The 17,787-nt window shown below is 36.1% G+C and overlaps 2 protein-coding genes across 3 annotated transcripts in view; one reads left to right on the top strand and one right to left on the bottom strand.

Moving 5' to 3' along the window:
• LOC306847560 (tRNA-dihydrouridine(47) synthase [NAD(P)(+)]-like) overlaps positions 1 to 17,787 on the bottom strand; it is a 356,345-nt gene that overhangs the window by 93,896 nt on the left and 244,662 nt on the right. The window lies entirely within an intron of this gene.
• LOC306847556 (A-kinase anchor protein 9-like) overlaps positions 1 to 17,787 on the top strand; it is a 124,143-nt gene that overhangs the window by 72,650 nt on the left and 33,706 nt on the right. The window contains exons 23-29 of the mRNA XM_079381545.1: positions 564 to 796; positions 3,137 to 3,256; positions 6,098 to 6,256; positions 8,723 to 8,824; positions 11,103 to 11,255; positions 14,078 to 14,164; positions 16,116 to 16,477. Coding sequence (XP_079237671.1) covers positions 564 to 796; positions 3,137 to 3,256; positions 6,098 to 6,256; positions 8,723 to 8,824; positions 11,103 to 11,255; positions 14,078 to 14,164; positions 16,116 to 16,477 — 1,216 coding nt within the window. The remainder of the gene's footprint in view (positions 1 to 563; positions 797 to 3,136; positions 3,257 to 6,097; positions 6,257 to 8,722; positions 8,825 to 11,102; positions 11,256 to 14,077; positions 14,165 to 16,115; positions 16,478 to 17,787) is intronic.

Below are 17,787 nucleotides of genomic sequence, written 5' to 3'. Positions count from 1 at the left end.
ATTTATATTTAATTCATTTTTTATTTTAGAAACTTCAGTACTTTAACTTTTTTTTATTTTTTTTATTTTTTTCATCTAATAATTATTTAATTTCAGCTTTTTTCAATTAGCGAAAACTACTTTTAATAGTTTTAGCTGTAGTTTTAGTTAACAATAACAACAAAAATTATTTGTATATTGTAATTTGTATATTATAAATTAAGTACATTTTCCTCAAATTTTTCAGTTCTTTCAAAATATGATTTCCTCTGTTTCTTTTGATTTTGTGGTTAAAATGATCTGAACATGTTGTTGAGAAAATTCATGAGATTCCTTTTACCAAGCAGTTTATATCCTATAAATTAAGTTTGCAATTTGCAGTTTATTAAAGTCCATCAAGACTACAGCAGCAGTTTATAATGCGCTGAGAACATAATCTTTCTGTAAAGTTAAGATTTAATGAAGACTTTAATTAGTTTTTGACAGTCTTTGACGCTGTGAAGGAGTCTCTGAAGCTGCTCCATGTTTTGTCATCCGCCGAGCGCCAGTACTGGCTTTGCTAACGAGTGCCTGGCTGTCCTCAGACCTGCTGGAGGAGACGGAGAAGCTGATGGCGGAGAAGGTGGAGGTGCAGCGTCAGGCGCAGAAGGAGAGTGGTGAGCTGCTGCAGCAGGTGAAGCAGCTGGAGGCGGAGCTGGAGGAGCAGGTGAGCCGTCTGCAGGAGCTGCAGGAGACGCACAGCACTGAGACGGCCGACCTGCGGCAGCAAATACAGGCCTTAGAGAAACAGCTGGAGAAGAACCGCAAGTTCATGGACGTGAGTTGCTTCAGCATTCTTCTTCATCCTCTGAGTTCATATCCCGCAGTTCTGGGTTCATATCTTGTTCATATCCCACAATTCTGAGTTCATATCTCGTTCATATCCCGCAGTTCTGAGTTCATATCTCGTTCATAACCCACAGTTCTGAGTTCATATCCCGCAGTTCTGAGTTCATATCTCGTTCATATCCCGCAGTAGTGGGGTGGTGATGGCGCAGTGGATAAGACACATGCCTTTGGTGTGAGAGACCCGGGTTCGAATCCACTGTGAGACACCAATGTGTCCCTGAGCAAGACACTTAACCCCTAGTTGCTCCAGAGGCGTGCGACCTCTGACATATATAGCAATTGTAAGTCGCTTTGGATAAAAGCGTCAGCTAAATGAATAAATGTAAATGTAAATGTAGTTCTGAGTTCATATCTCGTTCATAACCCACAGTTCTGAGTTCATATCCCACAGTTCTGAGTTCATATCTCGTTCATATCCCGCAGTTCTGAGTTCATATCTCGTTCATAACCCACAGTTCTGAGTTCATATCCCGCAGTTCTGAGTTCATATCCCGCAGTTCTGAGTTCATATCTCGTTCATATCCCGCAGTTCTGAGTTCATATCTCGTTCATATCCCGCAGTTCTGAGTTCATATCTCGTTCATATCCCGCAGTTCTGAGTTCATATCTCGTTCATAACCCACAGTTCTGAGTTCATATCCCGCAGTTCTGAGTTCATATCCCGCAGTTCTGAGTTCATATCCCGCAGTTCTGAGTTCATATCCCGCAGTTCTGAGTTCATATCCCGTTCATATCCCGCAGTTCTGAGTTCATATCTCGTTCATATCCCGCAGTTCTGAGTTCATATCCCGCAGTTCTAAGTTCATATCTCGTTCATAACCCACAGTTCTGAGTTCATATCCCACAGTTCTGAGTTCATATCTCGTTCATATCCCGCAGTTCTGAGTTCATATCATAACCCACAGTTCTGAGTTCATATCCCACAGTTCTGAGTTCATATCTCGTTCATATCCCGCAGTTCTGAGTTCATATCTCGTTCATAACCCACAGTTCTGAGTTCATATCCCGCAGTTCTGAGTTCATATCCCGCAGTTCTGAGTTCATATCTCGTTCATATCCCGCAGTTCTGAGTTCATATCTCGTTCATATCCCGCAGTTCTGAGTTCATATCCCACGGTTCTGAGTTCATATCCCACGGTTCTGAGTTCATATCTCGTTCATAACCCACAGTTCTGAGTTCATATCCCGCAGTTCTGAGTTCATATCCCGCAGTTCTGAGTTCATATCTCGTTCATATCCCGCAGTTCTGAGTTCATATCTCGTTCATATCCCGCAGTTCTGAGTTCATATCTCGCAGTTCTGAGTTCATATCTCGCAGTTCTGAGTTCATATCCCGCAGTTCTGAGTTCATATCCCGCAGTTCTGAGTTCATATCCCGCAGTTCTGAGTTCATATCTCGTTCATATCCCGCAGTTCTGAGTTCATATCTCGCAGTTCTGAGTTCATATCTCGCAGTTCTGAGTTCATATCCTGTTCATATCGCACAGTTCTGAGTTCATATACCGCAGTTCTGAGTTTATATACCACAGTGCCCTCAGTTCTGACTTTTTCTCTGAATTCTGAGTTTATATCTCGCAATTTAATTTTTCTCGCAAGTCTGAATTTTTATTAGCAGTTCAGAATTTGTTGCATAATTCTGACTTTTCAATTGGAACTTTTTCTTATTCTGTTTTTTTCTCACAATTCTGAGTTTATTTAGCACATAATTTTTTGTTTTTCTTGCAGTTCTGAGTTTGTGTAATTCTGATTTTTTTTTCTCATTCTTGTTTTTTTCCACTCAATTACGTTTGCATTTATTTATTCATTTAGCAGACGCTTTCATCCAAAGCGACTTACAATTCCAAGTTTTGTTTTTTTTGCAGTTCTGAGTTTATTTTTCACAATTTTGACATTTTTTTTTCTCAGTCTGAATTGTTAAATGTAAACTCAGTCAGAATTGTGAGATAAAAAGCCAATAAGATGAGTCGCAATTACCTTTTTAATTTTCTTGTAATTTTTTTTTTTTATTCCATAGCAGAAATAAGCTTCCATAATGATGTGATAAAAGCAATTAGCGATTAATTCCTTCTCTTCCACGTTCATTTAATGTTTTTTTTCCTAACCAGCTGTCACAAAACCTGTATCAGTCAGACAGTATTATACTTAAACACATGGAGTTCAGCAGATGTAAGCAGATGTTTTTGTGTGGTTTAGCATGGTAGCATGCTAACTGTGTCACATGGTCCGTACGGCTCGAGTCTAAATGTGTTTCTGTCCTTCTGTCCTTCAGGAGCAGGCGGCGGACAGGGAACACGAGCGAGACGTCTTTCAGCAAGAGATTCACAACCTGGAGCAGCAGCTGAAGAATCCCACCAAAACACAGACAGGAGGTGACCGGCGGGACAGAGAGGTAAGACACGCGATCGTTTCACTCTGGCTTCTGTCTGGAGCTGGAGATCGAGTCTGATATCAGCTCAGAGTGTTGATTTACACACACAACACCTCCAAACATCACCACAAATCTCAATACCAGCAAGAGTAAAAACCAGTCATAAGGGTCAGTTTTTATGTGTGTGTGTATGTGTGTATATATATATATATATATATATATATATGTATATGTATGTATGTATATAATATATATGCTAAATAATCTGTCCATTGATGTATGGTTTGTTATGATAGGACAATATTTGTCTTAGATACAACTATTAGAAAATCTGGAATCTGAGGGTGCGAAAAAATCTAAATATTGAGAAAATCAGCTTTAAAGTTGTTCAAATGAAGTCTTTAGCAATGCATATTACTAATCAAAAATTAAGTTTTACATGATCTTTGCTTAATATCCTAATGATTTTTTGCATAAAAGACAAATTGATACTTTTGACCCATACAATGTATTTTTGGCTATTGCTACAAATACAGGTGCATCTCAATAAATTAGAATGTCGTGGAAAAGTTCATTTATTTCAGTAATTTAACTCAAATTGTGAAACTCGTGTATTAAATAAATTTAATGCACACAGACTGAAGTAGTTTAAGCCTTTGGTTCTTTTAATTGTGATGATTTAGGCTCACATTTAACAAAAACCCACCAATTCACCTCAACAAATTAGAATACTTCATAAGAGACCAATAAAAAAATTTTTTAGTTAATTGTTGGCCTTCTGGAAAGTATGTTCATTTACTGTATATGCACTCAATACTTGGTAGGGGCTCCTTTTGCTTTAATTACTGCCTCAATGCGGCGTGGCATGGAGGTGATCAGCCTGTGGCACTGCTCAGGTGTAATGGAAGCCCAGGTTGCTTTGATAGCGGCCTTCAGGTCATCTGCATTGTTGGGTCTGGTGACTTCAAGCAACATGGATTCTGTGCCTCTCCAGTCTTCCTCCAGACTCTGGGACCTTGATTTCCAAATGAAATGCAAAATTTACTTTCATCTGAAAAGAGGACTTTGGAGCACTGAGCAACAGTCCAGTTCTTTTTCTCCACAGCCCAGGTAAGATGCTTCTGACGTTGTCTCTGGTTCAGAAGTGGCTTGGTAGCCCTTTTCCTGAAGACGTCTGAGCGTGGAGACTCTTGATGCACTGACTCCAGCTTCAGTCCACTCCTTGTGAAGCTCTCACAAGTGTTTGAATCAGCTTTGCTTGACAGTATTCTCAAGCTTGCAGTCATCCCTGTTGCTTGTGCACCTTTTTCTACCCAAATTCTTCCTTCCAGTCAACTTTGCATTTAATATGCTTTGATACAGCACTCTGTAAACAGCCACAGCTTTCAGTAATGACCCTCTGTGACTTACCCTCTTTGTGGAGGGCGTCAATGTTCATCTTCTGGATCATTGCCAAGTCAGCAGTCTTCTCCATTATTGTGGTTTCAAAGAACAAGAGATACACGGATTTTATACTGTAGAGATGGTCATTAATTGAAACTCAAATATAAATATTCTAATGTTTCGAGATATTGATTTTTGACTTTCATCAGCTGTAAGCTCTAATCATCATAATTAAAACAAAAAAACTTTTGAAATTTTACTTTACATGCAATGAATCTAAAATATATGAAAGTTTCACTTTTTTAAATAACTTACAAGAAAAAATGAACTTTTTCACGACATTATAATTTATTGAGATGCACCTGTATACCTGTGCTACTTATGAGAGAGAGAGAGATAGATATAGATAAATAATAACAATAATAATAATATATCATCTGTTTTTGCAAATAAACTCTTCATATATATATATATATATATATATATATATATATGTATATATGTGTGTGTGTGTGTGTGTGTGTGTGTGTGTGTATATATATACACACACACACACACAGCCCGTCCAAGAAAAAAAGTCACCACCTGGATTTAACTAAGCAAATAGGTAAGATCCTCCCATTGGATAATTACTGCATGGATGATTATGTGCCCAAAGAATGAGGTCAGCTGACTACCTGAATATACTGAATGACCAGGTTATTCCATCAATGGGTTTTTTTTTTCCCCTGATGGCACGGGCATATTCCAAGATGACAATGCCAGGATTCACTGGGCTCAAATTGTGAAAGAGTTGTTCAGGGAGCATGAGACATCATTTTCACACATGGATTGGCCACCACAGAGTCCAGAGTCAGACCTTAACCCCATTGAGAGTCTTTGGGATGGAGAAGACCTTGCACAGCGGTCCGACTCTCCCATCATCAATACAAGATCTTGGCGAAAAATTAATGCAACTCTGGATGGGAATAAATGTTGTGACATTGCAGAAGCTTATCGAAATGATGCCACGGTGAATGCGTGCCGATTAGAGAGTGTGACATATATTTTTTGGCCAGGCAGTGTGTGTGTATGTATGTATGTATATGTATGCATGCATGAGTGTGTGTGTGTGTGTGTGTGTGTATGTATATATATGTATCCATTGTAGTTCTGTCTAATATTGTTCTGCAGTGTGATCAGAATTATGTTAAAATTGCTTCCAGTCAGTAAATAACACGTTAAGGGCTGTTTTTCTGCGTCAGCATGTGCAATAACAAAGACACATGAGCAGAATCACAGTCAGTTGCCAGGCAGTGACACACACACATACACATACACACACTCTCTCTCTCTCTCTCTCTCTCTCTCTCTCTCTCTCTCTCTCTCACACTCACACACTCTGTCTCTCTCTCTCTCTCTCTCTCACACTCACACACTCTGTCTCTCTCTCTCTCACACACACACACTCTGACGTCTCTCTCCGTGTGTGTCTCTCAGGTGCGGGAGCTGAGCGCGGCACTGCAGGAGAAGGCAGACTGCTGCAGTGAGCTGCTGCTGAGCTCGGAGCAGCTGCAGAGAGATGTGTGTGAGAGAGACGAGGAGATCGAGACGCTGGGAGCGCGCCTGAGGGAGCTGGAGCACACACTCATGCACAGGGTCAGTGTGTGTTTCTGCTGGTGATGCAGAGCTAATGCTGCTAGCTGAGAGAGAGAGAGTGTGTGTGTGTGTGTGTGCGCGGATGCAGCGGTTCAGCGTCACGTTTCTGTTTTGATGGTCATATTCTATTTCTGTGCGTGTGTCAGTGAGATCTGTCTGTGTGTAATGTAATAGTGATTTAATAGATGTGCAGGAGGGATTGTTGTCTTAGTAGTGAGATCATATAGATGTTATTCTTGGTGTTTTATGAATATTTTTAGTGTGTTTCTGGCGGTTACAGCACACACTCAACATGCTAAAGCCATGATTTGGAAAATGCTGTTTTTCACATTGACCTTGAGTTCTTAAGAGGCAATATACAAATAAATACAATATTTATTATTATTATTTAATTTATAATTTTTTTTATTTTGAATATTATTATATTATATTGAGTTAGCCCATAGATTTTTTAAATGGCAATTTTAAAATTTAGAAATTTTTTAAATGATTTTTTTTTGGTGTCGTTCTGTCTCGCGTTCTTGTCCGTGTCTGCGCTTGCTTGGCCATTTGTTGTGGAAAAATAAGGAAGTGTGTTCATCTAAATTCAATTAGTATTTTGTTAGATGGGTATAAAAAAGCTTAGTTTACCGCAGCAGTTGTCGTGTGAAGTCCTCCTCATGTGAAGTCCTCCTCATGTAAAGACCACCGACTCCACCGGGCTGAGACACCGGCAAACGATAGAAGAATCACTTTCTATCTCTCCTCTTTTCTACTTGTTTCACTTCTGTTTCAGTTTTATAATCATTTCTTTCTGTGTGTAAGTAAGTTGTTGTTTTTAGCATGTGTGTTTGGCAGTGATATTTCTTAGGATTACTGATAAACTATACTGTTGTGATTTGTATTAGTTATCTATTTTAATTTAAGTTAAATTATGTCTGAATTTATTATGTCTGTATAGGTCTTTTATTAAGTTTTAGTTTTATTTAATTTGAGTTATTTTAATACTTCAACAAACTAAATGGAAATGAAATGAGATATATATATAGGGGAAAGTCGTGGCCTAATGGTTAGAGAGTCGGACTTGTAATCCAAAGGTTGTGGGTTCGAGTCTCGGGCCGGCAGGAATTGTAGGTGGGGGAGGGAACGTCCAGCGCTCTCTCCACCCTCAATACCACGACTGAGGTGCCCTTGAGCAAGGCACCGAACCCCCAACTGCTCCCCGGGCGCTGCAGCATGGCTGCCCACTGCTCCGGGTGTGTGTTCACGGTGTGTGTGTGTGTGTGTGTGTGGATTTGTTCACTACTCACTGCTGTGTGTGTGCACTTGGATGGGTTAAACGCAGAGCACCAATTTCGAGTATGGGTCACCATACTTGACAATACGTCACGACTGACTATATATATATATTGAATTTATAAATGTGTGTGTGTGTGGTTGTACATATACATATATATAGTTGTTTGTTTGGTGTTTGAGTGTTATGTTAGAATCATTATTATACTCTTATACCTTTTGTTCTTTAATATTTTGAATTGTTTTTAGCTTTATTTATTTTGTTTTTCATTTAATGTTAAGTTTAGAAATTTTGTTGTATGCAATTTGTCATTTTTATTTAATTTCTTTATTTTTAAAATGTGTATAGGTAGTATTGATAAAGTTTTATCTTTTAGTTTTGGATCTGTGTTTAGTTGTTTTAATATTACGATTGATTGCTTCTGTTGTCCTCATTTGTAAGTCTCTTTCCAAAGCGTCTGCTAAATGACTAAATAATAATAATAATATTATTATTTATCTTAGATTAATTTTTTTTAGTTTTTGTTATTTTTTTATTTTTTTTATTTAACTCTTTATTTTGAATGTTGTTATTATTATTTTGTCATCATTTTGTTTTCTTGTTCAGCTTTTATATTTTGAATATCATCGTTTTGTCATTCAACTGTTTTTGAAAATTATTATTTCAGTTATTTTCATTATTTTGTTGTCAGACATTTTGTTTTGAATATTAATATTATTATTACCTTTGCTATCATCATCATTATTATTATTATTATTATTATGTCATACATTTTATTTATTTTTAAGTTTGCAATTGACATTGTCATTCAACATTTTTAATATTATTTCTATTATTATTATTTTGTTGTTAGACTTATTTTGAATATTAATATTATTACCATCAGTATTATTTTTTTTTTTCATTCTACTTATTTTGAATATTTATATTTTATTATTATTATTATTTATTGCTGTTCTGTATGCTGGTCGCGGTCTAATTGTGAACTGGAAAACGTCTAAACCTGTATGGTTACGCTGGTTTTGGAGTCACCTGATGCTGATTGGATGCGTTTAGTTGTGTTTTTGTGTTCAGAAACCACACGACAGACAGTCAAACACAATGAAGCAGTCACCTGTGTGTGTGTGTGTGTGTGTGTGTGTGTGTTGTGTGTGTATTCACGTGTGTGTGTGTGTGTGTTGTGTGTGCAGGTTGAGGAGGTCCAGCATGTGTCCATGGCAGGCAGAGCAGACGTCACACTGGAAGCACAGCTGCAGACAGAGAGAGAGGCTCTGGACAGGAAGGAGAAAGAGGTACTTCCTGTCACCTTAACCATTCCAGCAACAGAATTGGGTTGTGAGGATTGTCTCATGTATCCAGATGCAAATTTATGACTCAGTACTATGTAGTGCTCATCACTTTCATATATTTATAGGGAGCTCAAAGAGAACTCTTCAGCACAGAAGTGTAAGCCTTGAACAAAACCAGTTTTAAAAGCACAAGAACAGGATTTTTGTGTCAGAAAGCATCATTACTGTTGTTTATACTGTAACACTCAAACATCCCATATTAACTCATGTTACGCTGCTCACGAGCCTGATAAAGATTCCTGTTTCCATGGTAACAGCGACTATTATGGGTAGTGCAGAGCATCACTGGAAAATCCTCAAACAGGTTATGGCCAAAAATTAGTTTGTGTGGATTTTTAAATATATATTATTTAAAAAAATATATTTTTTATTTATTTAGTAAAATCTAAAAATATATAGTAAGCAGAAAGCCCATGTCGTTAACTGAAATTATGGTGACATATACAATTTAACAAAAATAAAATGTTTAAATTTGATTAAATCAGTTTTATTTTTCCCTAAAATCATTTTTTTCCCATTACAGCCTAAAACAGCAAAAGATCCAAAACCCACAACGACACAGGCCAAATAAATAAATATAGTAAACAATAGGATAAAAACGACAGATCATGTCCATGTTTTTGCCACAAAATTACGTTTCATTATGTACATAGACATACTCTATCTCTCCCGCTCTCTCTCCCCACAGACAGTTTGCACATGCTAACATACGCGCTGATGTTGTTAGTGCAACTCTGACGATTTTATCAGTAACATAGTTTAACAACTTAAAAACTACTGGACTTCTCACAAGCGAGGTAACAACAACGGCGCTGTTCAGGAAGAAAATGAACTAAGTTTCACTATGACTAACGTTAGAGACATTGCTGCCGAACACTATTGAGAGACACAGACTCACAGAGGTCTCTCTCTCTCTCTCATAACTTAGTTATTAACTGTATCCGTCTGCTATCAATGGCTCAAGCCTCCGTTACGGTTTGGAATTAGCAACGGAGGCGTTGGATGAGATGCAGAAGAAATAATCCTACTCACAATAGCGATTTAAGTAGAAAATGCCTTGAAATATATCATCTGATCGAGGTGTGGCAACCGTTGTATAAGCGGAATAATTGACTCTGGGCCGTTGAATTATTAGAAAAATAATGCATTATTTTTCTAATAATTCAACAGCCCAGAGTCAATTATTCCTTACTTAACAATGAAATTTTTAGCAAACAAAGTGCTGCTTAAAGTTTTTCTGTTGAAATTAAAGCATGGAAAAAAATCTTTCTTAAAATAAATTTCTAGTAATTTTAAATATTGCTGCTGTGTAACTAGAGTTGGGTATCGTTTGAATTTTATTGAGTCCGATTCTTTTCAATTCCCAGTTTCGATTCCAATGTGATTAAATAATGATATCAAACATGTATACTGTGTCTCTTTTTTGCAAACCATTTATTGGAGCAGAATACCATGAACAAAAATCAACAGGCTGCATAAAAACTTGACTCTTTAAGAGCTGTTTGTGTGCAAAATAGAACTGCATGATTCTGGATAAATTGAGTTTTTTTCTTTTTTTCCCAATAGATGTTGTGGTTCTCATGATTCTGAAGAAAAAAATATTAGACAACTAAACAAAATCACATGTAATTTATGAATGACTGACTCAGGATGTTTCATTACTGGATGAATCTGCGTCCTTGAACGATTCTCTTGTCCGTTTCAAAGACAAATACATTTTAACAGACCCTTTTCGCCACCTACTGGCGTAACAATGTAATCGATAAATCTTCATTTGAAGTGTCATTCGATTTTAATCGCTACTGTACATATCAGGGTTTATATCTGAACTATGAACTTTTATAACAGTGCTTCTGTGATTTAAATGTTTGTAACAGAAAAGGAATAGAATCACATTTATTTAACGATCTATTAAATTAATGTCATGTTGGTGGTGACACCTCTCTTGCAACATGTTTAACTATCACAGATATTAAACTTAGCTTTTTTGGCTTCTGATCACAAATGCAGAGAAACTTTGGAGCGCTTAGATTAGCGAGCAAGTCCTGGCAGATCGCTAGGTCACACCGGTCCTCGTGAAGAAGAAAAAAATAGCGCATAGGAAGCGATAAGCGGAATCGAAATTTTTATTTTGACCTTAAGTATACGATTCTGGAATCGGAGTCGATTTTGAATTCCCAGCCCTTATGTGTAACAGTGGTGTATTTGTGTGTGTGTTCAGATCGTGAATCTGGAGGAGCAGCTGGAGCAGTTCCGTGAGGAGCTGGAGAACAAGAGCGAGGAGGTGAATCAGCTCCACATGCAGCTGGAGATCCAGAGGAAGGAGATCAGCAGCCATCAGCAGGATCTGCAGGCTCAGGCCCGGCTCGCACAGGTCTGCTCTCACACGCTGTTTCTGAAGAGATATCCAGAGCGTTCTGATCCCGATTCTGCTTATCAATTCCTTATCGATTCCAAGTTTCCATTACAATGCGTTTAAAAAAAAAAACATATGTGTCCCTGCAGCACAAAAGCAGTCATCAGTAGCACAGGTATATTTGTAGCAATAGCCAACAATACATTGTATGGATCAAAATTATACATTTTTCGGTTACACTTTATTTTAAGGTGTCCTTGTTACAGTGTAATTATACATTTAAGTACTGAGTAATATTAATCAACTTCATATACTTGCTATATGGTTAGGTTTAGGGTTAGGGTTACTTGCATGTAATTATGCATAATTTATTGGTATTATAATAATTAGTGCATGTAACGTGTGTAACAAGGACACCTTAAAATAAAGTGTTACAGATTTTTCTTTTATGCCACAAATCATTAGGATATTAAGTAAAGATCATGTTCCATGAAGATATTTAGTAAATTTCCTACCGTAAATATATCAAAACGTAATTTTTGATTAGTAATATGCATTGCTTAGAACATTTGGACAACTTTAAAGGAGATTTTCTCAATATTTAGATTTTTCAAATAGTTGTATCTCAGCCAAATATTGTCCTATCATAACAAACCATACATCAATGGAAAGATTATTTATCTTATTTATGATAAATCTCAATTTCAAGAAATTGAACCTTATGACTGGTTTTGTGCTCCTGGGTCGTATTTATTCTGCGTCTCTGTTTGCAAAACACTTAATTCCTGCTGAATACCATAAACAAAAAATCAGCCGGCTACATAAAAACTGGATTTGATTAAGAGCTGTTTGTGTGCAAAACAGAGCTTCTGGATACATTGAGACTTTTAAAAAAATTAATTAGACGGCTAAACAAAACCTCATGGAATTTATGCATGGAATGATTCAACGATTCAGTGTTTCATTACTGGATGAATCAGTGTTTTTGAATGAATCTCATGAGTGAATGATTCAAAGACAAATACATTTTTAACAGCTCCTTTTCACCTCCTAAAAAAACAAAGATGCACACACAGGAATTGATAGGCAGAATTGAACAACAATTTTACAACAAGTCTCCGATTCTGGAATTGGAAGTGATTTTCTATTCCCGACCCCAAGCGTTCCTGCTGTTTAACGGCCCCGTTCACATCAAGAACAATACTGTATCGTGGACTGTGACTGTCTCTTTAAATGCTATTAAATGCTATATATTGTAGTTATCGTCCCTGCTGTGAACGGGCCTTGATGTTATTTAGATTTGGGTCAAACTGTATGTACTAATGTGTATTTATTATGTCTCTTTCAGAGCAAAACCCATGTTTACTGCAGTTGTCACATTGCTAAATATTTTCTTATTTAATATTTTCGTCTTGTTTTCCAGTACAAATATTTAATCATATATAAATAAAGATGCAAGCAAAGTATTAAGCCTTGTTTTCTGACAAAATGAATCAAAATTAAGTTAGTTTGTTTAAAACAAGAATAAATATCTGCCAACGGGGTCAGAAAAGTAAACTTCAGAGAGAAAAGTGATTTTATTAATTGTATTTTTAAATCCTATTTTCTTTTTTTTTGGGGGGGGTTTTCAGATTTATTACATTTTTTCTGAACCTGTTGGCAGATATTTATTCTTGTTATAAGCATAAACTCATTTAACTTTGATACATTTATATCAGAATACTTTGTATCTGATGCCATTTTACCATTAATGGATGATTCTTGATTTAGAAACATTTTGATATTTGTTCTGGAAAACAAGGCAAAATACAAAGTTAGAAAATCACTTTTGCACTGCACATCTCATACTGTCTGTCTGATATATATGTATTTATATATGTGTGTGTGTGTGTGTGAACAAGTTAATGTTTTATTGAAGTCAACATGAAACGTTTGCAGTTTAAAAAATACAATTTACAAGAACAAAAATCTGCCAGAAAAAACTTAATTCACAGGGGAAATTATTATTTTTCTGAGCCCATTGGCAGATATTTTTAAACATAAATTTGCTTAATTTTAAAACATTTTCAGAAAACAAGAATTTAAGTACTTTTCCTTCATTTTTATTTAAGAATATTTACATATTTGGACAGGAAAACGACAAATATGTCAGCAAAGAGTTGGAGCAAGTTATTACATTTTAATGACCGATTATGAAGACAATCATTTTTCTTTATAGTAGCATGCACTGATGAATTATTAATAACAAGACCCGATTAAGACAGTAAATAGATATATATGACCCTGCAGCACAGAAGCAGTCATCAGTAACACAGGTATATTTGTAGCAATAGACAACAATACATTGTATGGATCAAAATTATACATTTCTCTTTTATGACAAAAATCATTAGGATATTAAGATCATGTTCCATGAAGATATTTAGTAAATTTCCTACCGTAAATATATCAAAACTTCATTTTTGATTAGTAATATGCATTGCTAAGAACTTCATTTGAACAACTTTAAAGGAGATTTTCTCAATATTTAGATTTTTTTGCTCCCTCAGATTCCAGATTTTCAAATATTATCCTCTCCTAACAACCCATACATCAATGGAAACCTTATTTATTCAGCTTTCAGATGATGCATTAATCTCAATTTCATAAAATGTACCCTTCTGATTGGTTTTGTACTCCAAGGTCACATATTTCATGTTGACTTGAATATGAATCAGAGTGTGAGTGTTAAACAGAGATCATCTCGATGCTAATCTTAGCTCCTGCGCAGCCTAAATCACTTCCCGACAGACAAGACTGTCCTAAATTCAGAGTCATGTGATGATGTTTAACTCTTGAAGGTGTTGGAGGAGAAGGACAGGCAGATAGCCGTCCTTAACGAACAGCTCGCTAAACGTCAGCACGTGGGAACAGACCCTGAGAAAGAGGTAAAGACGTATGCATATGTGTGGAAACACGGCGACTGTCAGTGTGTGTCTCTCACACACATGCATATAGCAGCAGCCGTCAAACTCGTGTGTCTGTCTGGTTTGGTGCATCTCATGTCTTTTGCCAGCTTGTGTTTGCATCTTAATTTTAGCAACAGTGACACAAACGGCGAAACGCATGAGCTTCTGTTTAAAGAGTGCATGATAAAGAACTGATTGCATTCTTTAAACTGAATTTATTTGTGGTTATTCAGAGAACAGGTTCATCCATCGTTTGACTGAATGGAAACGCCTGCCTCAGATCCTGTGGATTGATTCATTTGCTCATCCGTTCCTTGTTTTGATGTGGTTTGGTGTTTGTTCTGAAGTGTGTTTTACATTAACTCATCTTCATTTCCTGGTGAAAGGGATAGTTTGACCAAAAACTACTCACCCAAAACCCATGTTTTAATTGTGGAAAATGAAATGAGATGTTTAGCCGCATGTTCACGCTGCTCTTTTCCACACAGTGGAAGTGAAATGACATGACAGTGCCATAATATTATTATAAAAATAATACTCCATACAACTTATGCATCAGTGTTACATTAGTATCATTTATATATCTTTTTTTATTAATATTTTTAATTTATTTTTATAGTTTTAATTTTAATTTTAGTTACAGTAAATTGTGTTTTTGTCATTTTTATTAGTCTATTTATTTTTTAAATATGTCTATATTTCAATTTTAGTTTTATTATTATAGTACATCGAGTTACACTAAAGGAAAACGAGAAATTGTTGCCTTGGAAATCAGCTTATAAAATACCGTTTTATATTTTTGTTTTATTTTAATTAACATTTATTTTGTGTAACAAAGTAAAAAAAAAATGAAGGTTTTAGTTGACTCTAATAACTCTGTCATGCTCTATATTTCAAGTCTTCAGTAACTCATTTGCTCCAGTTTTTTGGAGCTCCGGGTCACTGTATGAAAGAGAGTAGCCAGTTTATTGTGTAATGCATCTTTTTGTTTCCTGAAAAAGTCATACGAATTGATGATGACAGAATATTTATATTTGCATAAAATATTCCTTCAGGAATTGATTGCACCACTGATATATTTGAGCGGGCTAAATGAAAGTGCCTGAGAGTCCTAAATCTTACAGACTCTTGTGGCGAGTGAACACAGTTACACACAGGTCAGATTACCTGGGACTTTAACCAAGGCCAAATATCTGTTCAGCATTTTAAAAAAATGCATCTTCAAAAATAGATATTTTGTCATCATTTACTCACGCTCATGTTGTTCCAACCTTATATTATTTCCTTTTTTTAATGAAATGCAAAGAATGTCTGAGCTTCTGTTTTTTGTAGTGTTTTATACTGCTGATACCATAATAATTCATATGACTGGTGCTCTGTAGTCCTCCTGAAGTCATGTGATCAATGAACCATGGTCTCTTCAGTTATTCAGAGGAATGGAGTGTGTATATATACTGTATATATATATATATATATTACAATAACAGGTTTAATATTATTAATAAATTATTCATATTAATAAATTGTAAAATATTAAATTAAATATATTAGACATGCTTTGTAATTATTAAAATCTGATTAAACCATTAAAAAGGAATCCTGAAAAATGTAAATAAATATATTGGAATGTTTTGGTGAAAAAAATAAATAAAATTGTTTTGGTGCATCACTACATTTAACATTGCTTTTTGGTTTTCTTTTTGAATCTTGTCAGTATAAAGTGATAAAATAAATAAAGCCATCAGCTTTAATTGCATGTGAAACAGCAACTCAGACATTTGACAAAATATCATCTTTATACAATAATACTGGGTTGGAACGACATGCTAATTGATTTTCATTCTTGGGTGAACGATTGGAGAATGCTCTGAGATGAAGCCCAAAGGGAATGAGAGGCGACTCTTCTCTGAGCTGATCTGTTGGTCTGCAGGCGGTGGAGGAGAAGGACGAGCTCCTGGGCGAGCTGGAGGCGCAGGTGGAGTGTCTGCGGAGCGAGCAGCAGCGTCTGAAGAGGAACAGCGAGGAGGAGGTGGAGCAGCTCAACGCCGTCATCGAGAAGCTGCAGCAGGAGCTGGCTCTCATCGAGCACAAGCAGCCTCAGGACGAGTACGACGAGATGAAGCAGAGGATGGAGGAGGCTCTGCGGGAGAAGACGGCCACGCTCGTGGTACTGCAGGCCCAGGTCCAGGCGCTGGAGGAGAGCGCAGGGTCACAGTTCATGAGCTTGAGTCGCCGGGTGGAGGAGCTGGAGACCAGCGTGGAGGAGAGGGACTCGGAGCTGCGCGCATGCAGGTCAGTGTTCATTACAGCAACTAGAACTGTGCTGAGAAATACTCCTTGACGAACTTTTCCTGTGAGTAAGTTGAGATGACACTGTGGCTATATCAACAAGTAGCATCATTGCTGAGAAAAGACTAAATTGTCGTTTAAAAAAATAAAAAGTCTAAATTCAAAATTTCTGCAGGGGAAAAAAATCTTGATCTCTGTGAGTTTTCATGCTTGGGGTTGCCAGATTTCAAGAGTTTAAAATATTAGTTGACTAAAACGAGATGAAAACGAGGCGACTCAGACAGCATTAACTCGGACTATATCAATAAGCAGTGTTGTTGATGAAAAATATACAACTAAAATGTAGTTTAAAATTTTTTTCTCTCTGCATGCAAAAATGTCTCTATATATATTCTTCAAAGTAAAACGAGGGGAAAATATAGACCTCCAACAGTTTTCATGCTTGGGGTTGCCAGATGTCAAGAGTGTAAATCCCCTTATATAGTGTTAATTCATTGACGAAAACTATAGCGAAAAATATTTGTTGATGAATGTTATTTCCAAGACGATACACACATCATTAAATACTAACGTCACTATATCAATATGTAATATTTTTGATGATAAAATTATTAATATATTTTTTCAACAAAAAAGGGGAGAAAAAATAGACCTCCAGCAGTTTTTGTGCTTGCTGTTACCAGATTACAAAAGTGTAAATCCCCCTACTTAGTGTTAATTTTGTTACAGAAAACAACCTTTTTTCCATGATGAAGACAAAATTACACTGACATCATCAAATGCTAACTGTTACTATATCAACATGCAATCAACATATCAACAAAAATGTAAATTTCTAAATTTCTCTAAGAAAAAAGTAGAGGGAAAAATCTAGACCTCCATGAGTTTTCATGGTTATGGTTGCCAGATTTCATGAGTTTAAATCCCCGTCTAATGTAAATTTCCTTAGCAAAAATAATGACCAAAAATATATTTAACGACGACCGTTTTTTTCCAAGATGATACGGACATCAATAAACACTTGCTGTGACTATATTGAGATGCAGTATCATTGACAAAAAACAGACGAGAAAAAAAATTAAAACTGTCTATATCAAAAATGTATCTGTATATTTTCTTCAACAAAAAAAACAAGAGAAAAAAATAGACCTACATGAGTTCATGTTTGCATTTGCCAAATTTCAAGAGTATAAATCTCTGTCAAATAAATTAAAACAATGATTGCGATTTACAATCAGTTTAACCATCATGCAGCACTGCTCAAATGTGACTTAGTTTTAATTGACTAAAGACCAAAGACTTTGTCAACTAAA

This window comes from Barbus barbus (genome assembly GCF_936440315.1).
Source record: "Barbus barbus genome assembly, chromosome: 27".
Lineage (NCBI taxonomy): Eukaryota > Metazoa > Chordata > Actinopteri > Cypriniformes > Cyprinidae > Barbus > Barbus barbus.
Note: the sequence above shows the minus strand (reverse complement) of the source record. Positions and strands in the feature narration are given on the sequence as shown.